Source organism: Erpetoichthys calabaricus, chromosome 2 (assembly GCF_900747795.2).
Source record: "Erpetoichthys calabaricus chromosome 2, fErpCal1.3, whole genome shotgun sequence".
In the NCBI taxonomy this organism is placed as follows: Eukaryota; Metazoa; Chordata; class Cladistia; order Polypteriformes; family Polypteridae; genus Erpetoichthys; species Erpetoichthys calabaricus.
Window position 1 is genome coordinate 208,915,452 of NC_041395.2, and position 27,181 is coordinate 208,942,632.

The 27,181-nt window shown below is 36.8% G+C and overlaps 1 protein-coding gene across 3 annotated transcripts in view; it reads right to left on the bottom strand.

The window, feature by feature from the left end:
* Positions 1-27,181, bottom strand: part of lrrc71 (leucine rich repeat containing 71) — a 78,625-nt gene that overhangs the window by 24,958 nt on the left and 26,486 nt on the right. For all 3 annotated transcript variants that reach the window (XM_028795087.2, XM_051923076.1, XM_051923075.1), the window contains 7 exons: positions 24,447-24,522; positions 23,857-23,931; positions 19,089-19,157; positions 17,696-17,855; positions 16,729-16,812; positions 3,237-3,326; positions 2,971-3,084 (listed from right to left, as the gene is read on the bottom strand). In XM_028795087.2, the coding sequence (XP_028650920.2) occupies positions 2,971-3,084; positions 3,237-3,326; positions 16,729-16,812; positions 17,696-17,855; positions 19,089-19,157; positions 23,857-23,931; positions 24,447-24,522 (668 nt within the window). The remainder of the gene's footprint in view (positions 1-2,970; positions 3,085-3,236; positions 3,327-16,728; positions 16,813-17,695; positions 17,856-19,088; positions 19,158-23,856; positions 23,932-24,446; positions 24,523-27,181) is intronic.

Consider the following 27,181-nt stretch of genomic DNA (forward strand, 5'->3'; position numbering starts at 1 on the left):
GGAGCCCTACATTACAATGAGTAGGATCATAAAGTGAATAAATATAAAGACATTTTGTTAGTTTACTAGTGACTTACACTTGCCTGAATTGAAGTGTGGTGTAGCGGTTAAGACTATGGACTTCAAACACTGAGCCTGTGGGTTCAAATCCCTCTCCTGACATTGTGTGACCCTGAACAAGTCACTTCAGTTGCCTGTCCTCCAATTGGAAAGCCAAAAGAAATGTAATCAATTTTATCTCAAATGTTATAAGTTGCTTTAAATAAAGGCATCAAACAAATAAGTAAATAATAATATTTTTGTGTCCAAACTGCACTTTATGGTAGTGGACATCATTTCAGATATTAGGGAAGGCCAAACAGAAATGATGTGTCTAGTTACCATGTAAAACAGTTGGGTGATATGTATTTTGCTAATAAACTACTTTTAAAAGTGTTAATTGTTGTTCTTAAAATTGTTAATTGTGTTATATAGTTATGCAGTTCAATATATATATAGTCATGATTAACCAGAAGATTTCTGAATTATTCTTAACAGTGAATATTGGCTTTTGAGTTGTAATCCAGCATTGGTTACACAATACAATAAATCATGGATGTAATGAGAGAGGTTTGTGCCATTATGTGTTTTAAATTAAATGAATTAATCCAGAGCAAGCATGCTCCAGGCGGGCCCAGGTGCACATTAAAACATGCATTAGCTGCTCTGAGTTTAATGAGGTGCTTGGCTGATCGCACATTGTTATGCAGATGTGAGCAAGTCAGTCAGGTGCTTCATTCATGCCTCAGAGTCTGTGATTGTGGCACCTGCGTCTGGACATAGCTTAAAAGGGAGCCTGAAAGAAAGAAAGAAAGAAAGAAAGAAAGAAAGAAAGAAAGAAAGAAAGAAAGAAAGAAAGAAAGAAAGAAAGAAAGAAAGAAAGAAAGAAAGAAAGAAAAGCAAGCAAGCAAGCAGGACCAGGAAAGCCCATGCTGTGAGGAATGGAGGCAGGTGGTCGGGAGTGAGGAGCACGTGGGCAGTGCTCAATGTGTCCATTTTAGGCTTGAAATCATTTGGATGATATCATTGGAAAGTAAAAAAATCTACAATATAAGAACCTAACATTGCAGACTAGTAAGCCATTAAATTAAATAAAGTCTGAGATTGGCAAGAATTGGTTTCTAATTAAACAATTGGGTTGGAACAAAAACCTGCAGCCACAGCAGCCCTCCAGGACCAACTTTGCCCATCCTTGCATTAGGTTATACCATATGAGTATAATATGAATATTTTGCACAAAGAAAAAAATAATAGTGAATCTGCAGCTTGAACATGTACTCATCATTCACCAAGGGTCTAATAAGCATGTAAAAAATTCAGAGTCTAAGAAGAGTCACTTTTATTTGTGGGCCAATGTACATTTCAACTCAGTTCTCCCTTATCACTATTAGATTCTTTACTAGACACTATTCAATCTAACAATTAAAACAAAGAGAAACCCCTGGGTTTACCCAAAACAGCATAGCAGAATGGTTCACACATTCTTGTACACTTGTAAGACCCAAAGTACAAAGCTACTAATAAGTGGCTCATGGGGATACAGTTTTTTGCCCCTTAACTATATAATGTGAAAGTACTGTACCTTCCTGGGTGGGAAAATTATCAATTTCCCACCTAACAATGTCAGTCAAGCTGGAATGGTGACTGCAAAAAGAAGCACATAGGTATGCAGAGCAGCCAAGCAGGCCCGGTTCTAGAGGCGAAGCTGCCATCGTGCCATTTAATTTCAGTCGCCCGCCTCACCCTATAATACCTTTACTCGTTTTCTAAATCAGTGTATTTAAAATAAAAAAAATTCTCAATTTCCTTAATGTCAAAAAAATTAAAGAAAATTTCTTCGTAGGTAGAAGAAAACTTGACTTATGCATTTAATGTATCGGTTTAATTAATTCATCAGTAAAATTCCGAAAATAAAGCAAGTGCCGATTATAGACTTAATTTTCTTGAAAAAGACATCGCCTTGTATTCTCTCAAATACAAAATTTAATAAAAGTCTAATTCTTCACATCACACCTGTGAAAGATATTTATAGGAAAGCAAAATATGAATATGCATATATAGTAAAACAATTTGAAAAGTGAGCATTTATTATTAAATTACATGTATTATAATTATTCCACTAAATAAAATTATATTATTATATTATAATTGCACTCTCCTTGCTTTTTTACTTGCAAGTTCATCAATAATACCATCTAAGTTAATTTCTTCTGACAAATCGTTCTCTATTGCAATTAAACCTAAAAAACTCAATCTCTCTTGGCACATCAACGATCTTAAGTAAGTTTTTCTTTGAAGCAAGTTACCGATATTCGACGGGAAAAGATGAGCCACGCGCCAAGCCTGAGTTTTGTTGAGGGCCTGCAGCTAAGTAAGAATATTCATCCATCCATCCATTATCCAACCCACTATATCCTAACTACAGGGTCACGGGGGTCTGCTGGAGCCAATCCCAGCCATCACAGGGTGCTAGGCAGGAAACAAACCCCAGGCAGGGCACCAGACCACCGTAGGGCACACACACACACCAAGCACACAATAGGGACAATTTAGAATCACCAATGCACCTAACCTGCATGTCTTTGGACTGTGGGAGAAAACCGGAGTACCCGGAGGAAACCCACGCAGACATGGGGAGAACATGTAAAGTTCATGCAGGGATGACCCGGGAAGCAAACCCAGGTCTCCTAATATTCAACTTCCTTATTTATTAAAATTTCTGATCTAGTCTCCTTTGTTAATCATCATTCCACAAATACCAGAACATTTTTGGAAGTGTGTTTTGCATTTGTTCTCCTGAGGATTTATCTTACCACTTCTTACCAAAGTGAGTTAACTCAAGTAATTTTATTAATCAGGATCTAGGTAAAAAAAAAAGAGGTGCAAACCAAGTTGGAATAGCAAAAGGAAAAGAAGATTATGATAATTTACCTTATCCTTCTTCTTGGCAGCACTTTTAGTCTTTTGATTGCGATCAATGGATATACTACTAGAATGGCTAAGGGACCGCTCCCCTTTCAAGTCAGCTCTTCTTGCGAACAATGGCTATTGACAAAAAAAAAATGACATATGAAGCTTGAACTTTTAGTTATCAACTTGATTAAATATTAATATTTCTTTGGTTTCACTTATTATGTAAAAACACAAAAAAATGTTATATTTAAGAAGAAAACTTAATTAAACATAAGAGGAGGTACCGATTTTGGTCCATCTTGTGAATCCTTGCTTAACAAAAGTATTCTTCTTTCCACTACCTCTTCATGCGTAAGAGCAAATGGCCCCAAAACCTATAAAGTTAAAATACATTTATTAAACTGGGAATGATTAATATAATTATAGCAACACAATGTTAGGAATCACAAGAAAACATAGGCTCTAGTTGATAGAAAAAGAGATATAATATATCAAATAAGAAAAGTCTTTACTCTGCTATTTACAGCTAGCAATTGAAAGAAAAAAAAATTTAGCTATTAAGAAAACATAGGTATAATGCTTTTTGGGTGTGTGTTTTTTTTAAACAAATAGGCTTATAAAAATGAGTGCACCAGTAGTAAAAGATAATCCATCCATCTCTTAATCCATTAAGAATAGGGTCGCAGTGCAGGAACAATCCCTGTGAAGGGTGCAATTAAATGTTTTGACAATTGAAGAGCAGAGATAGATAACTCAAAAAATGTAAAATAGAAAGAGTATTTTGGAGTACCAATTATTATACAAATATAAAGGTTTTGGAAGATATGAACAAATAAATGAAAGAATTGTTTAATAAAAATGTGATGAACCTGCAGTAAGACTTTAGAGTTTAAATGGATTGCAGTGCTAAACTGAATGGTGTTTGACACAGTCTTTCTGCTCTAACTATTTTTTAAATCAGTGAAGCACGTACTCTTCTAAATATCTGTTATAACATGACATATCATTTTATTCATGTAATTGAAACAGGTTCCACACCAATAAGTTTCCATATTGTCAGAAGAGAAACAAATAATCATTAACTAAGTCTATCATGTCAGTTTAGAAGATCTTTTTATAAAAAACTTACCAGAAATACTATGTGTTCTTGTTGTTGTGAACTCCTTGTTAAAACAGTAAACTGGGACAAACATCTCTAAGTAAACAACACTCAATGCATAATGCCACACAAATTACTTGATCTTGCCTTAGACACTGCAAGTCCATCCCCCAGCATAACAGCACACACACATATTGACACATCCCAAGCACCCTGCCATTGCACGTGCAGCATGGGTAAAGTGGAATCTGCAAAGATTTTGGCACAATTCAATTATAAAATGCACTTTACATGCTTTACTTAGTCTCATAATAAAATATTTATGGAAAAGTTCAAATGCATAACCTGCATTTCTAATGCCAGCTGCATTGCATAGCAAAATATTTAGGTAAAATATCACAAAGTTTACCCCTGTTATAAGGAACTTTCCAACAGCCACATCTCTTCCTTTATTTCACATTGTAACAGTTCACAGTTCCAAGGTAAGGAAAAAAAATTATAATTAAAAGAATATTAATTTTTTTAAATGGTATACACCACAGATAACAAAGAATGTAAGTGTTGTTTACTGTAAAAAAAAAGATATTAGATACAACCAAAATACTACCAAAAAAGTTTAATTTGTTTTATACTTATTTACCCTAGTAGTTAAAAAAACAATGCTCAAACTAAGCTGATCTATTAATGTGACAGCAAAATCATTTTACACAAAGATCATTTATAAGTAACGTGGAATATCTGTGTGGAATTTAAAGATCCCATACAAAAATCAACTAATTCAAATATAAGATTTGGGCTTTCCTGTAAAGTTTAAGGCTCTAAAAAAGGTCAATGACTCAATATACAAAGACACTTTAAATTCACCGGAAAAACTCCTGCGGATTTAAATTCTAACAGAAATGATCTACAAGACTCTATGTATCATTTTGTTTAATTCCCTGTGTTATCTCTGCTGTGCTCTTTTATATTTTTATTTGTCTTCACCAATAAAACTACAACTATGCTTTACATATCTCAAAAATTTGCCATTGTTTAACAATTGTGTTTCCCCTCACTCAAACCCAGAGTTGTTATGTGATGAAAAATGTACCTTTCCCATCACGCAGAATTAAAAAACTATTTTGCCTCAATTATAAAAAGGAAAACAGTTCTCGAATTAGGTTATTAAAAAATACAGAAACCATCAAGCTCATGAAATTCATCCTGAAATTTCCACAGTTAAAGAAATACTAACAGTGCAGGTTTAAAATTCCAACTATTATTATTTACAGTAAAAATTCCATGAAGTGCTCTTGAAACTAGTAGGAACATTGACATTTTACTACTATGTTTTTCCTAACATTCAAACTTTTATATAAGATCAATGTAATCTGAAAAAGTGCTGCTAAAGCATTTTCATCATATTTTCTTTTCTACCAGGAAAAGTCAAGCAAAATGACACCTTTTTTTGGCTAACTAAAAAGATTACAATATACAAGCTTTCGAGGCAACTCACATCTTGCCTGAAGAAGGGGCCTGAGTTGCCTCGAAAGCCTGCATATTGTAATCTTTTTAGTTAGCCAATAAAAGGTGTCATTCTGCTTGACTTCTCACTACATTTATAATGCCTAACACGGTACAACACCCTAGTACTACCAGGAAAAAAAACATAACTCTGCACCACTCTTATTTCAGTTTTGAAGTGATGTACACACCAAGGCATGATAGCACATCACTAATTATGAACGCACTACCGTTTTATAGTGATCAGATGTTGCCAATTAACAGCACAGACAGAAAGACACACACACACACACTAACATACAAGAAAGAAAAACGTCTGGCTTGGCAATTACAGTCACAGTAAGGCATTATACAGACACATTGCTGTTTGTATAAAGGAATCCCAATAACATTTCTTGACACACTGTTTGCTGAAAGTATTCAGTGTTAGTGTGTCAGAGAAAGTGAATGTACAGCATTTTTCAAAAATAGCGCTTAATTTTTTTTTTTGTTCTTTATTTCGCCTTATACAATTTCTTGTATTAGGAATTTGGTAGTTTTCGCATACCCCTTGGGGTCAGAGCGCAGGGTCAGCCATTGTACAGCGCCCCTGGAGCAATTACAGGTTAAGGGCCTTGCTCAAGGGCCCAGCAGAGCAGGATCACTTTTGGCAATGACGGGGATTTGAACCGGCAACCTTCGGGATACCAGCGCAGATCCTTAGCCTCAGAGCCACCACTCTCCTTTGCTACTATCTCTAGGTGGTTCAGAGTGTGTACCGTAACTGATCCTGACTTCTACTTAACTTGTTGATTTGGTGAGCCCCTCTTGCAATGATGTTACCAGCCCAGCACACCACAGTGCAGAAAAGCACACTGACAATCAGAATTGCAGAAAATGTGAAGGATGTCATTACCCACATTTAGGGAATGCAGTCTTCTATGAAAAAAGATCCTGCTCTGCCCTTTCTTATGCAGTTTCTTCATGTTATGAGACCAGTCCAACCTGTCATTGATGTGGATCTCCAAGTACTTGTAGGAATGCACCATCTCTACCACCACTCTCTGAATAGTGACCACACATACAGGCTGTTTGGTGTGGCAAAAGTCAATAACCAGTTCTTTGTTTTTGCTGATGTCAAGTTGCAGACAATTATTTCTGCATCAAGCAACAAAGGTTCTCCATCTGATTCCTATACACATCTCATCTTCCTTATCAATACACCCAATAAGTGCAGAATCATCTGTGAATTTCTGTACACTACATAACATGGAATTACATTTATTGTCTAAGACATATAGAGTAAAGAGAAAAAGAGACAGGACTGTTCTTTGAGTTGCTCCAGGGTTGCTTACATCCATATCAGAAATACAGTCCTTGAGCAGCACAAACTGTGGTCTACCAGACAAGTAGTTCATCATTGAAGACACCATAGGCTCTTCAAACTGTACTGTATGTCTCTGAGCTTACCCCTTAACAAGGATGACTTGATGGTATTGAAGGCACTTATGAAATCAAAAAAACATTGACTATATTGAGACCTCTAACTGTAGGCTCAGGGACTCATCCACTTAATGTGAATACAGACTCAAGGATTCACTGAAAAATTCTAATGTGTATACATTTTCATTAAATACTGTACTAAGTTGAAAGCAAGAAACTGGGAAACTCACTTTGGCAGAGAAAAAAGATTTTTGGTGCTTTTGTTGATTTTTTGAATTTCACAAGGTTTTTATATTTTGAAAGCTTAATTTTCAAGCTTTCTTTTTATATATGTTTGAATTTTATTTATTTGAGATTATTTTTTTAATATTAGTTTCATTTGTTTAAATTGTATTTGTGACACATTTTTATTGTAGTACTCGCTACGAACAAACAATGGGTTGCTAGGAACTTTCACCATGACTGATGTCACAAGAACTCATTAATAAAATACAATGCAGCACACCAGTTGGTCTGTCCAAGATATGGATTTGATCAGTGATCAAACGTGGTTCACTAATTTTGGTTTCATTACACTGGTTATGACTTTTTGCTCTTTTGTCTCAATTCAGTTTTGTCTTAGTGTTTGGGCTTTTAGTAAAATAATAGAATTTCAGTGAATGACTCTTTACAGTTCCTGTCTGATTATAATTACTGTTGAAGCCCTCTAGCTTGAAAAAACAACTTTCAACCCTTACAAATGGCTTAATTCCTTTTCTAATGCTATTTTCAGTCTTTAGGAAATAGTCATTTTTGCTTTCGATGTTATTTGCAAAAGAAACATGTATCTTCTTTCTGCTTTAAACATCACATCAGTTGCTCTTCAACACGCATAACCAGAAGATTACCCAGGGCATAACTGAATCTCGGATCTGAATGTAAGCAACCTGAGATCAAGCATGTGTTCAGAGACTCGACACAGACTCAGAAAGATGTTTGAGAACTGAAGCAACAGTTAGGGGAGATCAGTAAACAGAACAGACCTAATTACTTAATTACAACAACCAATCCTAGAATGAATTGATTGAATGATTAATCTACCGGGCAAAGTGAACTAAACCTTGGAGTCCTTGGACCATGGATTCCTCACCCATCTCATTGTTCGCATTACCAAAGATATTGAAGAGAGTTTTTAAATGAGTTTTGCTTAATTTTTGACCTTTAACTATAAATTTATACCACAGATAAAGCAAAGGTGACATAGATAACTTCACTGTTAATCATTTGGAATGGACATCATCTTGCTATGATGCAAATCACTCAATAGGCAATTTGCTGGATGGTTTATAAAGGACCTCAAGAAAATCTTTGATTAAATCAGTCAGGTCTCAAGCACCAGTCAATAGATTGTTAGGGTTTAAAAAAAGAAATTTAGACAATATCTGATAACCTTCTAAACTATAGCAAGTGATGTGGGTTGGGAAGGACACATGCCTGTATCGTTATACAAGGAAGGACTTCTTACTATGAAATTAGGAGATTTCTTTGAAGAAGTAACAGATTTGGCTTTGACGATTGATACCAATATTGAGGAAAGAAATTTACAACAAAAGAAGAAAACAGGTACTACCTCAACGGTTTCAGCAAAAAGAAAGAAAGAATGTGTGGGAGCCAATTAAGTTAGGGGAAACAGTTGAGCTGAGCTTCAGAGATGCATTTCTAAACACTTGTGCTTTGATTATGGAAACACAGGAAGTGCAAATTGTCCCAAATTAATAAAAGAAAATGGAAAAACTAAAGCTTTCACAATAAATTATGATTGGTAAACTAAACCCAGAAGTAGAAACAAAGAATTCATTTTTTTCGATCAAATAATTTAAAGTACACAGATCCTTATAGATTCAGATTTATTAGGGCTGAGTTGATTAAGAAATTATTCCTTTTTTGTTTTAATACACACACCAAATGTAGTCATCTGGTGGAAAAACATTAGGAAAAATAATCACAGTAAAGATAAAACATTCTTTGAATTTTACAAGTTAGAGCCCTTCATCCTTCATTTATCAGTTTTTTCTTATACCAAATCTTCACCCACATGAAAAACATAACTCTATTATTGACTGGATACAGAAGCACAATATTAAAAGGTTCCAATACCTCCATTAACCCGTTGGAACAATCAGCCTTTTGTTCAGATTTTATAAAAATTATCTAGATGTTTTTAATAAACAGTTGTCATCGCAGCACCTCCCCAAAACCCCCCCCCCCCCCCCCCCCCAAATCAATCATTGGTCATTCCATAGAATTAGTACCGTTTATGCATAGTTTAGATCAGAGAATTAGATGATGGAAGAATATATTAAAGAAAACATTGCAAACCATTTTATTCAGCCATCTCAAAATCTACTGTGAGCAGGATTCTTTTTCATTATAAAAAGTGTATCAATTATAGAGAGCTGAATGAGATCACTATAAAGAACAGCTATTCACTCCTCTTTCTTAACTACTGAACCAGGTCACAGGTTCCATTGTGGTGATAAAACTAGACTTTTGTAGCACTTACAACTTGTTAAAATCCATTGCTTAAGATCAGTGGAAGACTGGATTTAACACAACTTCATGACATTATAAATACAAAAGTAATGTGCTATGGGCTTGCTAACACTCTAAGTGTTTTCTAAAACTTTTGACAAAAACATTTTTGTAAATTATTAGCCATTACAGTAAAGGTTAGTAATATTACACATGAGCATATTTCGTACTTGACTTTACATGAAGCCTGAAAGTGTGACTTTCAGAAGTTTTTTTGTCTGTTTTTGGATTATGGGATATCCTAAATAGGTAAGAGAATAATTAAGAGAAAGTTATCCACTGTTTTTCGATTGGGGACTGCCAGAGAGTGAGGAGTAGGCACAGAGTTTTGTGAGCTTTGTATTACTACCAGTGACTTATCACAAATTTCAGTTCTATTATTTCCCCAATCACATCACTATCAGAAAGGACTCAAAAGACGTTTTCTTGGACACCTGAGATTTAAAAGTCTTTTGGTGCCCTTAAACAATCATTCACTTTTACTCCAGTTTTATGACACTTGGGCCACACAAAATTAATTCATACTCAAGGTAAATGCCTCTAGTATCAGACTAGACTCAAATTGTATCACAAAATATAGTAAAGAGCTGCACCCCTGTAGATTTTTCACAAGAAATCATTCATTAGCAGTGCAGAATTATGACATAGGAAACAGAGTTGCTGGCCATAAAATTGGCACTTAACGGATGAAGACAATGGCTAGAAGTTGCTCAATTTTGTTTTATAAATTTATACCAACCATAAGAATCTGCTTTATTTAAAATCAGATCAGAAACAGAATTCTTGCCAGGTATGGTGGGCTTTGAATCAATGTTGTGATAACTTATCTCTCAGTAAATAAGAATGGAAAGCTGATGTCTTGTCACAGAAGTTCTGTCCCGGTATTCCAGAAGATGTCTCAAAAAATTACACCACCTGAGAAGTTTCTAGCAATGACGCAAGTGACCAACCATGCAGAAATAATAAACTACTGGATTCAACTAGTGGTGCGCAGTAAACCGGTAGAAATGACACACTGGTAAAAAACTTCTCAACCAGTAGAAAATTTTGCATTCATTTCTGACATCAAGAATTCACCAATGTTACTTGTTTCAAAACAGATGGTGCACAATGGGTAGTAGGTGTTCTGTTACCTTCTGCCAGAACTTCTCATAACACACAACCTAACATCCCCTTCGAAAGTAAAGGGTAAAGAAAGGCCTCTGAAAGTATTTGTGATTTCATCTTCGATCTTTGAAGAGAAATCCCCCCACCCTATACCCCCTTCAATCCAAAATTATTTTTTGATTTGATCATGTCTTCAGACTTTGAAGAGGGCCTACAAGATGTTGATTAAAATTGTGCGATTATTTGTTCCACTTCACACCACAGAGCTTTTTAAAGCGTAGGAGAATGAAGATATATAAAGAAATAAAGTTATAAATAGGCTACAATGTGCATTATTTTTATATCTTTTAATCCATGTATGTTGAAATATGGCGACACAGTGGCGCAGTGGTAGCGCTGCTGCCTCGCAGTTAGGAGACCCAGGTTCGCTTCCTGGGTCCTCCCTGCGTGGAGTTTGCATGTTCTCCCCGTGTATGCGTGGGTTTCCTCCCACAGTCCAAAGACATGCAGGTTAGGTGGTTTGGTGATTCTAAATTGTGCTTGGTGTGTGGTTGTGTTTGTGTGTGTCCTACGGTGGGTTGGCACCCTGCCCGGGATTGGTTCCTGCCTTGTGCCCTGTGTTGGCTGGGATTGGCTCCAGCAGACCCCCGTGACCCTGTGTTCGGATTCAGCGGGTTGGAAAATGGATGGATGGATGTTGAAATATTACATATAATGATAAAAGTTAGAAAGCAATGGAAAGGGGGCCATTTTGCTTCATACAACTTATGCTGTTTCTTCATTAGAATACAGTCATATGAAAAAGTTCGGGAACCCCTCTTAATTCTTTGGATTTTTGTTTATCATTGGCTGAGCTTTCAAAGTAGCAACTTCCTTTTAATATATGACATGCCTTATGGAAACAGTAGTATTTCAGCAGTGACATTAAGATTAACAGAAAATATGCAATATGCATCATAACAAAATTAGACAGGTGCATAAATTTGGGCATCCCAACATAGATATTACATCAGTACTTACGTAGTTGAGCCTCCTTTTGCAAATATAACAGCCTCTAGACACCTCCTATAGCCTTTGATGAGTGTCTGGATTCTGGCTGGAGGTATGTTTGAGCATTCTTCCATACAAAATCTCTCCAGTTCAGTTCAATTTGATGGCTGCAGAGCATGGACAGCCTGCTTCAAATCATCCCATTGATTTTCGATGATATTCAAGTCAGGGGACTGCGATGGCCATTCTAGAACATTGTACTTCTGCATGAATGACTTTGTAGATTTTGAACTGTGTTTTGGGTCATTGTCTTGTTGGAATATCCAAGCCCTGCATAAATTCAACTTTGTGACTGATGCTTGAACATCATCCTGAAGAATTTGTTGATATTGGGTTTAATTCATCCGACCCTTGACTTTAACAAGGGCCCCAGTCCCTGAACTAGCCACATACAGTAGCCCCACAGCATGATGGAATCTCCACCAGATTTGACAGTAGATAGCAGGTGTTTTTCTTGGAATGCGGTGTTCTTCTTCCGTCATGCAAAGCGCTTTTTGTTATGACCAAATAACTCGATTTTTGTCTCATCAGTCCAAAGCACTTTGTTCCAAAATGAATCTGGCTTGTCTAAATGAGCATTTGCATACAACAAGCGACTGTTTGTGGCGTGAGTGCAGAAAGGGCTTCTTTCTCATCACGCTGCCATACAGATGTTCTTTGTGCAAATTGCGCAGAATTGTAGAACGATGTACAGATACACCATCTGCAGCAAGATGTTCTTGCAGGTCTTTGGAGGTGATCTGTGGGTTGTCTGTAACGATTCTCGCAATCCATCACATATGCTGCTCCTGTATTTTTCTTGGCCTGCCAAACCTGGGTTTAACAGCAACTGTGCCTATGGCCTTCCATTTCCTGATTACATTCCTTACAGTTGAAACTGACAATTTAAACCTTTGAGATAGCTTTTGTAGCCTTCCCCTAAACCATGGTACTGAACAATCTTTGTTTTCAGATCTTTTGAGAGTTGCTTTGAGGATCCCATGCTGTCACTCTTCATAGGAGAGTCAAAGGGAAGCACAACTTGCAATTGACCACCTTAAATACCTTTTCTCATGATTGGACACACTTGTCTATGACGTTCAAGGCTTAACGAGCTAATCCAACCAATTTGGTGTTGCAAGTAATCAGTATTGAGAAGTTACATGCATTCAAATCAGCAAAATTACAAGGGTACCCAAATTTTTACACAGCCAGTTTTTCACATTTGATTTAATTTCATACAACTAAATACTGCTTCACTAAAAATCTTTGTTTGGAAAACACCCCAGTACTCAGATGTTCCTAGGAAATGAAAGACATACCACTGTTATCTTTTTTGTTGAGAGTAAATTATTATGCAGGCTGAGAGGGATTCCCAAACTTTTTCATATGACTGTATCTTTCTAAAAATGGCCACCAACACTGATTTCTGCAGGAAGAAGTTTTTTAAAAATCACTAATGTGACAAGTGTGAAAGCTTTCTTTAGTAGGCTGTATTGCAGAGCTCAGTTTAATAGCCTCTGCTGAAGCAGTATTCAGTCAGTATAGATCTAAAGTTTCTTTGGTTTGTCTTTATAGAATTTTTCTTCATGTTCATAAAGATATTTTGAAAGGCAATATTAAGTCTAGTTAGGCATTCTTGATTTTGTTCAACTGGAAACCAAAGGAATTGGGAATTTTTTACTGAATCTTGTTTCAATTATTTTACTGTATAGGCTATACAGTACACCTTTTCAAATATGCTGTGCCTTTTACTGGCATGTACAATATGTCTAGTTCTTCTTGTTTTTTATTTTGGTCAATAAAATTAATTTTGAATATAAATTAATTAGATCATCTGATTCGAAATCATTAAAAAAAACCAAAAAAAAAGCCAACTTAAAACTAATTTGTTCAGGAATGCATTTAATTTACCCTAACACTGTGACCCTTCTTTCAGTTTACCTCTGCATGTGCAATATGTTCAGTTCTTCTTCTTTTTAATTTTGCCTCAAAAAAATTATTTTGAATATAAAATAATAATCTGACTCATATCATTAAAAATAAATAAATAAATAACTTAAAACTCATTTGTTCAGGAAAGCATTTAATTTACCCTAAAACTTTGACCCTTCTTTCAGTTTACCTCTCTGTCCTGTTGCTCTGAATAATTTTTATTTGTATCACAAATTATGTTATGGGTTTTCTTGTAGTATTTGTAGTTTTGTATTTTATTTTGATTTATTTTTTGTTACATCAGCCTTTTGTTGTTTATCTTTATTTAGTGTTTTATGTTTGTATTTTGTATCCAATATTGTGTATCTTTCAAGAAGGACCTTCTTGAAAGCGAAGTACGAGCAGCCATTACGAAGATCAAGACACGGAAAGCTCCTGGTATCGACAACATTGAAGGAGCGCTAATCAAAAGCGGCGGAAGAGCAATGGTTCAAATCATGCACAAGATCTGCAACAAGATATGGGCCACAGAAAAATTTCCGACGCTCTGGACTAAGTCTCTTGTAGATAGATAGATAGATAGATAGATAGATAGATAGATAGATAGATAGATAGATAGATAGATAGATAGATAGATAGATAGATAGATAGATAGATAGATAGATAGATAGATAGATAGATAGATAGATAGATAGATAGATAGATAGATAGATAGAGGACTCCACCAAATGCGAGAACTACCGCACGATAAGCCTTATCTGTCACGCAAGTAACATCATCTTGGAGATTATCAGAAGCCGGATTAAGAACGCGATAGAAGTGCAAATGGCGGAGGAGCAAGCCGGATTCAGGTCAGGACGCGGTACAATTGAGCAGATCTTCTCACTCAGACTGTTATGCGAAAAGTATCTCTCACTACAGGATAAAGAGCTTTACTTGATTTTCATCGACTTCAAGAAAGCATTCGACCAAGTGTGGCACCAAGGCCTCTGGAAAGTACTACATCACTACGGCATACACCCAAAGCTGATCAGTCTGATGGAGAACCTGTACAAGTGAACGCAGAGCGCCATAAGAGTCGGAAGAGATGTGACAGATTGGTTCCAACTAGCAATCGGAGTACGCCAAGGCTGCATATTGTCGCCGGATCTCTTCAACATCTATCTAGAGCACATTATGCGGGAGGCACTCGACGGACTAGAAAGCAAAGGAGCATGCGTGAATGGCAGAACGATTAACAACCTTCGTTTTGCTGACGACATCGGTCTTATAACTGAACTCCGCAGTCACGCACAACTCCTACTAAATAAGGTGGAAAGCGTCAGTTCAAGATACGGACAAGAGATAAGCGACACCAAGACAGTATGGATGCTGCTGAGCTCGAAGCCTGAGCAAGAAACGAAGAATAGAGTTGAAGAGGGCATGTTGCTCAGAGGAAAGAAACTGCAGCATGAAGACAGTTTTAAGTATTTAGGATCGACCTTAACCATAACGTGTGACAGCTCGAAAGACATCAGAACGAGAACAGCCATAGCCTTAAGTTCAATGAGCGACCTGGACAGCATCTGGAAGAACAAGAACATCAACAAGATAACCAAGATGAGACTATACAACTCGCTTATAGTACCGATTGCCTTGTACGGATGCGAAACGTGGACTCTTAGAAGTGCTGAAGAAAGACAACTGCTCGTGTTCGAGATGGCACCGCTCAGAAAGATACTTGGAGTACGCATCATAGACAAGATGAGAAACGAAGACATCAGGAAGGCCCTCAACCAGACAGAAACGATAGTGCAACGAGTGCATGAACGACAACATAAGTGGCTAGGTCATGTACTCCGGATGGACAAGAACAGGATTGCTAACATCACACTACATGGAAGAGTGGATGGAACCAACAAGAGAGGGCGCCCAAGAACGACATGGGTGTCGGCAGCACTCTCAAGATATGACATGGGACTGCAAGATGTAACGCGGACGGCCCAAGACAGAGATCTCTGGCGTTTGATGTCTCCTCATGCTAGAGCCCACGTCGACGTGCAATTACAACACTGAGATATGGCGAAGAAGAAGAAGAATTGTGTATCTAATCTTTTTTGTCTCCCTGTTTTTCATTCTGAACTTCTGTGAAGTGCTTTGAGCATAGGAAAAGAGCTACAAAAATAACATTTATTATTATTGTTATTATTACTTTAGTTGATTAAATCCATCCTTATGAAAAGAAACATCACAGTATAACTACTCAATGTTTACCTATAAAATTGGGCCAACAGAAGCACCTAAACTGAATTCTGTCTGAAAAGTATGCAGACAAAAATTACACTGTGATAATTTTAAATGATATTGTGACATGCATTTTTGGCCATACTGCTTACCCCTACATATAACCTATATAATGTCGCAGACCAACTCATGAAAAAGTTTTTGAGTGGGCACAATTTAGGGAAGAAATATACTGATGATGTGTGAAGTGCATGCAGATGAAAACATTTACAAAGGTAAAATCATATGAACCAAATGCCACAGAGGGCATTTCAATTTATAGAATTTATATTTTCCCAGATTAGCTAACAATGGAATTCATACACATTTTTCACTGTTCTTCTGCATTGTATGTGAATGTTTTAGGAAAACCATCACAGTGCCATTGCCCAAAAAACTAAGTACAGACATAGTTTCTTCTTTGCTTTTGAAATCCTCACATCAATTGTAGTGTACTAAGTGTTCTAGGCCCACTCCTCTTTATGTAACAAATAAACAGGTAGATAATGGTAGAATAATGAATAAACAGTTTGTTAATAAAGTTTGTGCCTTATTACAGGACTTTGAATATCCCAGGCACAAACCTTTCTCACCTCAGCTGTATGACTGCTATCACTTAACAACAAACAAACACAATTACAGTAAATTATGCACTTTTGTACTTTTGATTATCACATGTCACATTACATTTTAATACTTCTGCAATGTTGATTAACTTCTGATTATTTTAATTTGCAACTGAGAAAAAACTGACAAAAAAATCAATGTACTATTTAAAGATGGCAAATAAAACTTGAAGATGAATTTTACACATCAATGGCAAGTTACAATACATTTCATGATCTCACCTCTGCAAGCTTCATTGCACCCTGATCACCAATTTGGTTGTGTGACAGATTGAGACATAGTAGTGCACGATTGAGTCTTAAGCCCTAAAACAAAAATGTTATTTCACATTATGTAATTTAACATTAAACTGTCATAAAGTTCAAAATGCTGTTACTGAACAGGATACGGAATTAAAAAGAAAAAAACTATGTTATAAAACAAATATAAGAATGATCACTGATATAAAATACTATAGAAACAATTAATTAATTAATTAATTGATATTAAAAATCAAAATGAACTTATTATATATAATAAATCAGGTTAGTTCATGGAAATAGCCCTGGAGAGAGTGCCAGTCCATCACAGGTACACTCACTTAGACACACACATACACATTTATATAGGGCCAATTTGGAACTGCTGATTAACCTAACCAGCCTATCTCCAGGGATGTGGAAAAAAGCAAGTACCTAAAGAAGAATCCATTCCTGCATTAACACAATGTGTAAGTACCATATGGACAACAACCAGATGTGAAATTCAAACCCAGAATGCTGGATTTGTGAGGTAACAGTGCCACTTACTGCACCACTATGCCATCACAAAAACTAACATATATAAGAATCATGCATACATAAAATATTGCACATGTGAATAACCCACTAGCAAAGACTCATGTTGTAAATACCAACTCACAATGAAATATAGCTACAAAAATCAAAATATCTGATAAATGATGAACAAGCTTGTTAAGGTATATTCTTTCTTTTTTACATCAACTATAATTAAGATCCACACATTCTATAAAATAGGCCAATTAAAAATACTGTATTAGTTATTCAGTATACTGTTAAACTCAATGTTTAATTAAAAGATCCATTATTTTCAAGTCATATAGTAACAATTATATATTAAGAAATTGCACTTTCATGTGTCACTATCTTTGCCATTCTTTTCAAACGCTACTGGCTTGAGAACACTCACCTTTGCAATATACAGAGCCCCAGCATCTTCAATGTGGTTATATGCTAGGTTCAGGAATGTCAGGTTCTTATTTGCTAATTTTGGTGTGGACAGTGCTTGACCAATCAGTTTAGCCCCAACCTCATCAATCTTATTATTTCTCAAAGACAGATGAGTGAGCCTGTGAGGGATGCAAGAGATATCTTTAATACTGTATATTTTAGTGTAAAGCAGACATGAAATAAACAGATATGTGTGTTTTTGTTTTGCTATAGAAGAACATGTCTTTTCTTTAGTTAGTGTGAAATAGAAATTGATTGATAAATATTTTATTGATACAAAGTGAAAAGTTATCCTTTAACGGTACAAGTGAGTGTTGTTCTGCTGACTCTGGATAATTAACAGCATAATACTGCATTGATTTACTCTAAATTAAAAATTATGATTGTCCTTAGAATGTTATACTCTCCTACTATAATGCTGAAGTAAAAGAGATTGCCTGATCTCAATTAGGAAAGATTGAACTGTACAAAAATGAATAAACAAACATAGTATTTTAGTACTAAAGAAAAATCATAGTGTTATGTTATGCAGAAAATTGAAATATAGGCAGAAAAACCCAAGATCAGTCAGTGGCTATAATCAAGCATAAGAAAAAGGATGTAAATTTAAAATCACTTCATTTGTCTATGCATAAGGTGTAAGAATGAGTCCTTAAGAAAGTTGTAAGTTTAGAATGCATGTTGAAAGGCATTCAAATTCAGTTCTTCACAACAGGCTGTTAGGATGCAGGCAGAATGGTGTCCTGGCTGACATATTAGATCTTGAAACAGGAGAAAACTAGTTCAGCCACCACAATAGGCTCACCTTGTCACCTTAAACTAGTCACATTACTTCAGTTGAGTAAACAAATATAACATTATGAATTGTTAGTTGATTCGCAAAGCAATATTAAATAAGCAAATGTAAACACTGCAAAACTAATTTACATAAAAATAATAATTCTTACATTTCACACATATAAAATTTATGAAAGAAAATAAGCAAGTCTTGTTTTATAAAATAGCTATATACAGTAAATACTCCAAGACCTCTAAAATATATATATATATATATATACATGTATTTATTTACAGTTGGAGCACAAGTAGAATAAGGAACTTAGTCACTATCAAAATGAGAATTTCAGGCAACTATAGAAAATGCATCAATTTGGTTTTAAATCCAGTAACATCTGTGCATTCAATACAGTATTAATGAAATAGGACTGGCTCCATGTAATCCTGAACTAGAAAAGTGAATTATAAAATGGATACAGTATATGGATGGCTGAATATTTGAAAAAAGAACATAATTATTCAAATTTAATGTGTTTTCTAAAGGCTGTTATACTATATTAACTTATGGCACTTACACACTTTCTTCAGAGATTAGAAGGGCATACGCCTGGGATGGAATAGGAGTTCCTTCTAGTACCACTTTTCTTTATAAAAAAGATCAAAAAGATTAATAGTACATCTTTTTATAAATTTAGAAATATCTTAAAATATAATCTGATTTTTCATTTTTATGTTAGCAAAATGTTCCATCTTAGCATGTACTAGCATAAACAATCTATATTTGCAAAAATTATGAAAATGTAATGCTAGATTCCCACAAGCATTTTAGAGCAGAAAATAACATTTTCTTTCCAGCTAGAACACATTATGGTTTGGGAAACAGCAACGCTTATGCAGTTACTCCTACTGCTGAAAAGACAGCACAGTTGGCATCCACACAAAATGTGACTGCAATAAAGGGTTAAACAGGGACAGTAAAGGGGTGTTCAAATCTAGAATCATCCAAGACATTGTTGTGATTTTAATATTTGTATGCATCAATTTTCATTGTAATTATTTATATCCAAAAATCATGCTTTTCTAAACTGAGAGGGGATACTTTTTCACGAGTAAATATTAGCCGACAATTTCACATATAAAATAGAACAACAGGTGGAAAAACATCTATATATAACTATCGCTTCTAAAACAAATTTACAGTATATACTAATTTAATAGCAATATTGAGCATACCCTTAATTCCATGGTAGTGCCAGAATTTCTGAAATTCCACATATTAATATGACCATTAATATGTCTATTTGTATGCCAGTTTTAAGTGAATGAGTACTAAATGCTAACTCCAGCAATGTTTAAATCAAGAAGTATTGGTGGTAGTACATAAGTTTAGTTTAATTTCTCTTAAAATATTTAACGAATGTAATCTTTTTATAACAGAGATAATAACTTGATTATTGCAAATATTATTTAAAATGTCTGCACCTCTTCATCTTCATCTAAGCTAAAAAAGAAGCGGCTTGCGAGAAAGTGGCGTTTCAAGCCTTCGGTGCCTTCTGTGATTCTGGGGAATGTAAACTCAATCTCAAATAAGATCGACGAACTGGCTGCGCTGGTGAAAAATGTAAGGACCTACAGAGAATGCAGTTTGTTGTGTTTCTGCAAAACGTGGCTAAATAACACCATCCCAGATGCCAACGTGGAGCTACCCGGGTTTAGCACAGTTAGAGCGGACAGAGATGCAAGTACCTGTGGTAAGCACAAAGGAGGAGGACTCGCTCTCTATGTTAATACACGGTGGTGTCACTCTGGACATGTTAACGTCAAAATCTCCAGTTGCTGCAGGGATATCGAACTGTTGGCCGTAAGTTTACGTCCCTACTATTTGCCCAGAGAGTTTGGACATGTCATTGTTGTTATTGTATACATTCCTCCTTGGGCAGACGTGGAGTCAGCGAGTGACATCATCCATTCCGCTGTTGCTAAGTTACAAACGCAGCACCCTGAGGCGCTTGTGCTAATCGCTGGAGACTTTAACCATGTGACGCTGGACAAAACATTGCCTGCATTCTCCCAGTATGTGGACTGTAACACCCGGGGAAATAAGACTATTGATTTACTGTATGCAAACGTTAAAGACGCATACAGCGCCACCCCGCTGCCTGCGCTTGGGAAAGGAGATCATAACCTGGTTCAGCTTCAGCCTCACTATAAATCAAAAGTTAGAGTCCTACCTGTAACCACACGATCATTCAGGAAGTGGACCCCGGAGGCTGAGAATACTCTGAGAGAACTTTTTGGAACTACAGACTGGGATATCCTGCAGGGATCTCATAATGAGAACATTGAGGAAGTTGTTGACTGCACTACTGATTACATCAACTTCTGTATGGACATTGTAGTTCCAGTAAGAACAGTACGCTGCTATGCTAACAACAAGCCATGGATTACAAGTGACATCAAGGGCCTTTTGAATCAGAAGAAAAGGGCTTTTAAAGGCGGTGATCAGCATGAGCTCAAGCGCGTGCAGAAGGAACTCCGAGTCCAACTCAGGGCGGCGAAGGAGCAGTACAGGAGAAAGCTGGAGCAGAAGTTGCAGAATAACAGCATGAAGGAAGTGTGGGATGGGATGAAGATCATCACTGGCTGCAGCTCGAAGCGGGGTACCACCATTGAGAGAGACGTGAAGAGAGCAAACCAAATGAACAACTTTTTTAACAGGTTTGACCACCCTAACCCACTCTCACTCTCACCTCGGAGTACTGCACCCTCCACACATCCTTCTGCTGATACCAGCATAGGAAAAACATCCCCACCCATAATAACAACAGCGCAAGTGAGCAGAGAGCTGAGAAGACTTCGTGCCAGCAAAGCAGCGGGTCCAGATGGAGTATCGCCACGACTGCTGAAGGTCTGTGCATCGGAGCTGGGGGGGTCCTCTACAGCGCATCTTCAACCTGAGCCTGGAACAGGGGAGAGTCCCGAGGCTTTGGAAAACATCTTGTATCACCCCAGTCCCAAAGGTATCACGTCCTAGTGAGCTGAATGACTTTCGGCCTGTTGCTCTGACATCACATGTGATGAAGACCATGGAGAGGCTGCTGCTTCACCACCTTAGGCCACAGGTTCAACACGCCCTTGACCCTCTGCAGTTTGCATATCAGGAGAAGGTGGGAGCGGAGGATGCCATCATCTATATGCTACACCGATCCCTCTCTCACTTGGACAGAGGCAGTGGTGCTGTAAGAATTATGTTTCTAGACTTCTCTAGCGCCTTCAACACAATCCAACCTCTGCTCCTTAGGGACAAGCTGACAGAGATGGGATTAGATTCATACCTAGTGGCATGGATCGTGGACTATCTTAAAGACAGACCTCAGTATGTGCGTCTTGGGAACTGCACGTCTGACATTGTGGTCAGCAACACAGGAGCGCCACAAGGGACTGTACTTTCTCCGGTCCTGTTCAGCCTATATACATCGGACTTCCAATACAACTCGGAGTCCTGCCATGTGCAAAAGTTCGCTGATGACACTGCTATCGTGGGCTGTATCAGGAATGGGCTGGAGGAGGAGTATAGGGACCTAATCAATGACTTTGTTAAATGGTCCGACTCAAACCACCTACACCTGAACACCAGCAAAACCAAGGAGCTGGTGGTGGATTTTAGGAGGCCCAGACCCCTCATAGACCCAGTGATCATCAAAGGTGACTGTGTGCAGATGGTGCAGACCTATAAATATCTGGGAGTGCAGCTGGATGATAAATTAGACTGGACTGCCAATACTGATGCACTGTGCAAGAAAGGACAAAGCCGGTTATACTTCCTTAGAAGGCTGGCTTCCTTCAACATCTGCAATAAGATGCTGCAGATGTTCTATGAAACAGTTGTGGCGAGCGCCCTCTTCTACGCAGTGGTGTGCTGGGGAGGCAGCATTAAGAGGAAAGACACCTCACGCCTGGACAAACTGGTGAGGAAGGCAGGCTCTATTGTTGGCATGGAGCTGGACAGTTTAACATCTGTGGCAGAGCGAAGGGCGCTCAGCAGGCTCCTATCAATTATGGAGAATCCACTGCATCCACTAAATAATGTCATCTCCAGACAGAAGAGCAGCTTCAGCGACAGACTGCTGTCACTGTCCTGCTCCACAGACAGATTGAGGAGATCGTTCCTCCCCCAAACTATGCGACTCTTTAATTCCACCAGGGGGGGTAAACGTTAATATTTAACATTATACATAGTTATTGGCCGGTTTTTTTTTTTTTTTCACCTGTATTATTATCATTCTTTAATTTAATATTATTTATTGTATCAGTATGCTGCTGCTGAAGAATGTGAATTTCCCATTGGGATTAATAAAGTCTCTATCTATCTATCTATCTATCTATCTATCTATCTATCTATCTATCTATCTATCTATCTATCTATCTATCTATCTATCTATCTATCTATCTATCTATCTATCTATCTATCTATCTATCTATCTATCTATCTATCTATCTTAATTCTGGTTTATATTAGTTTCTTTAAACCTGACTGGATAGGTGTGAGCCAGGAAATACCTAATCAGTGTATCACCAACCAAGATTCAATGTCAGAAACATAGTGTCTATTGGTTCAGCTGATGGCTGTATAAACAAAAATACATCTATGTATACTCTTGCTTTGTGTAACATGACATTTAAATAGAATCTCATAAAAGCTCTTGATGGCTCTAGCTATGTATAAAATAAAAACTAGTTAATTGTTTTAAAGCTGTTATGTTGCTGGTTGCAAAAATAGTAATTCAGAGCTTATCAATATCCTAGAAAACATTTTTTTGTGGAAACAGCTGGAATATGTCAAAGAATATGAAAAAATATATTAACCAAGTACAAAGTTATAAATATATTAATTTATGTGAAAGTAGTGTGTCATAGGGGAATACAGTAGTCTGTGCTGGTACCTCACATATTCAGTAGATGGAGTATGAATCCAGGCTCTGTCACTGCCTGCACATTCTCACTGTATTCAAAATACTAATTTTTTCATGTTAACTGACAATTTTAAATTGGTTGCACATGAGTGACTAAGGGTGAATATTTCAGTGTGTGTGATATGGATGGGTGTACAATCTAGACTAGGTTTTGTTTTGGACCAGATATTTTTGAGATTGGCTGCAGCACCATACGATCTGGAAACTGGATTAAGCATGTGCTGTAAATTAATAGATGTACAACTGACACATTCTAGACCCTAGATTTACATATGTTTAATTTACTTCAATAACTGATTTTTATATAAGTGTCCACTTGTCTGCAAAAATGTTTTCATTGACATGGATATAGTTCTAGTTAAAAACTCACCTGAGGCCCACACATAAAGACAATGTGGCACTAAGGGAAGATAAAGTCTCATCTGTCAGTCCCACATTCCAAAAACTTGGAATAAAAAAAAAAAAAAACACAAACTAAATTTAAGGAGTGGAATTACGAATTCAGTTGATTTTATTCAATGGTGTAAAATACTGCAGAATGTAAGGAACACAGAGTATTGAAAGAAATGTATTTGATATAATGTTTTAAATGAAACACAAAATGATAAAGAAATTTAACACTTTTGGAAGTTTCTCCCTGATAAATAAAATTAACCTTGTAAACTTTATTCTGTTTTCCATAACAAACATAAAGTTGCAATAAGCATTTGCCAGGAAGAAAAGGGCTAAGAACTATAGTTTTTCAATCGTTTTTCTTTTTTTTTAACAGTTAAATTAATATAAATGATAAACTGCTTTGCTGTAATTATAAAATTAACAATCATTTTAATCAACTATTCTAAGAAGGGTTCAGCAAATATCATTGCAAAAAAAAAAATGATATACAGTATATGGATTTTAAATTAAGAAGATAAGATTTGGTATATATGGATTTTAAAAATAAGAAAGGCTAGTACTCACTTAATTCCCTGCAAACTGGACAGACTAGGAAGACACTTGTTAAAAACTCTGATCATTCGATCATCAATTTTCCAACCTGTAAAATTTAGACATTAATGTAAATTTTATGTAATAGCAACATAAAATAATAAATATTAATTTGTTATTGAATTCAATTCATATTAAGTGTACTGCCAAATAACAGCTTAGTATGCTACACAAAAAGGAAATTAATTCACTAGGGGCCTCATGTATAAACGGTGCATACGCACAGAAATGTTGCGTAAGAACGTCTCCACGTTCAAATTGCGATGTATAAAATTTAAACTTGGCGTAAGGCCACGCACATTTCCACGGTACCTCATACCCTGTTGTACGCAAGTTCTCCGCTCAGTTTTGCAGACTGGTGGCACCCAACGTTAAAGCAGTGCTACTGTTCCTGTGTGGTTTATCATTCTTTTTCAGATCCACATCCTTGACGCGGCTTTATAAATACACTGAAATTAACCACAAATTGTTTATTAGTTTAATGCATCTGACTGTAATTAACCAGTAACAATATAATGGTCCACGGAATGGTCAAACTATTCCAGATACCTTAACTGCTTTAACGTTGTTACTCTCACTGCACCTTCTTATTCTTCATTCAGCTGCTCCCGTTAGGGGTTGCCACAGCAGATCATCTTTTTCCATATTACTCTCACTGCACCACTCGGAGCAGCTGATCCGAAAGAGAATTATCGGTATACAGCATCAAGCACATGCTGCCTCAACCATGCTGCCTATTTCAACTGCTTCTCACATGGCAAACACTTCGAACCTTTCCTGTACGGACCTCGCAGTTCAGAAAGAGTTTCATCCCAAGAGCTCTAAACGCACTCAATCAGTCCATCAACTGCTTCTTGTAGAACTGTCTGTACTTATAAGTACAATCACCTAACTGTAAACTTGCACTACAGTTATAATATTGCACAACCTGAGCCACATTATAAAGCAAGTATTTACATATGATGACGATATCATTTTTAAGATGAAATGCAGCAAAATATGTTTATTATATTATACAGATAAAAGCACTGTATGCTTCACTGGGACAGGCATGAACAATAGAATGATTAAACATGCACTACGAAGATATTTCAGTGTTCCTTAAAAGTTTTGAAGAATCGGCATTATAAGCTTACAGATGGCTTAACGTCTATTACAGAGCTGATTGTGTGGCGATCGGTTACTTGGAGAAAGAAAAGGAAGGACAGAAATTGGAAGTTAGTACGTTTGAAAGAGGCAGTACTGCAGGGGCGGCCTTAGGCATGTGCAAACTGTGCACCTGCACAGGGCCGCCAAATCCCAGTGGCCGCCACGCCAATATATATTGAATATAAAACAGAAACAGAAAATAACGACACAGCTAAAAATGCAGCGGCAAATTTCGGCAAAAGTTAAACGCTTGTGTCATGAGCACGAAGTGGCTATGCAGTGTCCGCAACGGACGTGGCCATCCACCGTGCATAAGATACCATATTGACATTGGCGTGCGAAGGGGCCACCGATTGTTTCTCTGCCCAGGGCCGCCACGAGCCCAGAGCCGCCCCTGAGTACTGCTGCAATAAATTATTTCATCGAAGGTCGCGCACAATCACTGCGCCACCATGTTCCCATGTTTAATAACGTGCTTTAACTCCTATCATCATGAAAATGATATCACGTATACATCTCAGTATTTTAGTTATTCAGAGAGCTGTAATATCACGAATGTAATGGATTCTGTGTCCTGTCGGAGGAAGAAAAAGCCGGTTTAAGAAGCACGTGATTCACACACATAGAGTACATAGAAGAACACATACAAAACAAAGCATTTAAAGTGCTACTTTAATTACGATGTGATTTGAGAAACTGGTTAATCAAACGATTTTAAGATGAAGTTTATGATGTTCTACTTTAATGACAAAATAAACTACGTAATTAAATTGGAAATTTCGAGATTGAAGTTGACATTTCGTGCTTTTTATACTAATAAGCTAATAAGCTTTCATATGACACTCAGATGGTGGGCTACGTCTCGCCTTTTCACGGTGACTTTGATATCTGACAACTTCTTTTTTATTTCGGGCACTGTGCGACTTTGTGAACTTGAGCTTCTAGTTTCTACGACACGCTATGTCAGTCGATTAGCTTCCTTTTGTTGTTTATATCACTGTTTAAACCAACAAATAGTACGTTTTTCCTTGCCTCCACTTGGTATTCGCTGAAATTCTTCCATTTTCCCTCTGGCTTTTGCCATTGTCTTTTCACAGAACACTGAGCTTAAGGGCTATTTATATTGCTTTGCATATTCAAAGATGTGTAATTCAGGGAGGAGTTGGGGCGGGACAGCAGGCGTGTGCACGAGCGTTTCTTTTCACGCTGATCGGGATTTATGTAGCGGAAGAATGTGGAAGTTTGCGTACGCACAGATTCCTGCATCTGGATTTTTCTGTGCGTAAGCACATTTTGGCTTTTGTGCTTACGTCATGTTATAGTGCGAATTCTACGCACGGCGTTATGCATGAGGCCCCAGGTTCCTAAGGTGCATAACTGAAACCCAGATAGTAGGTTTCCAAATACAAAATGGAAAAAGCACCACATCATTAGGAAACAAAGGCAAGGGAGAAACTCAGTAGGTACCTTGATCTAGGATGTTCTAACAGCATACAATTTGGAATATGTTGTAAGTAAGGAAGTCATTAGTTTTATTTGTACACAAGTAAAAAAAAAAG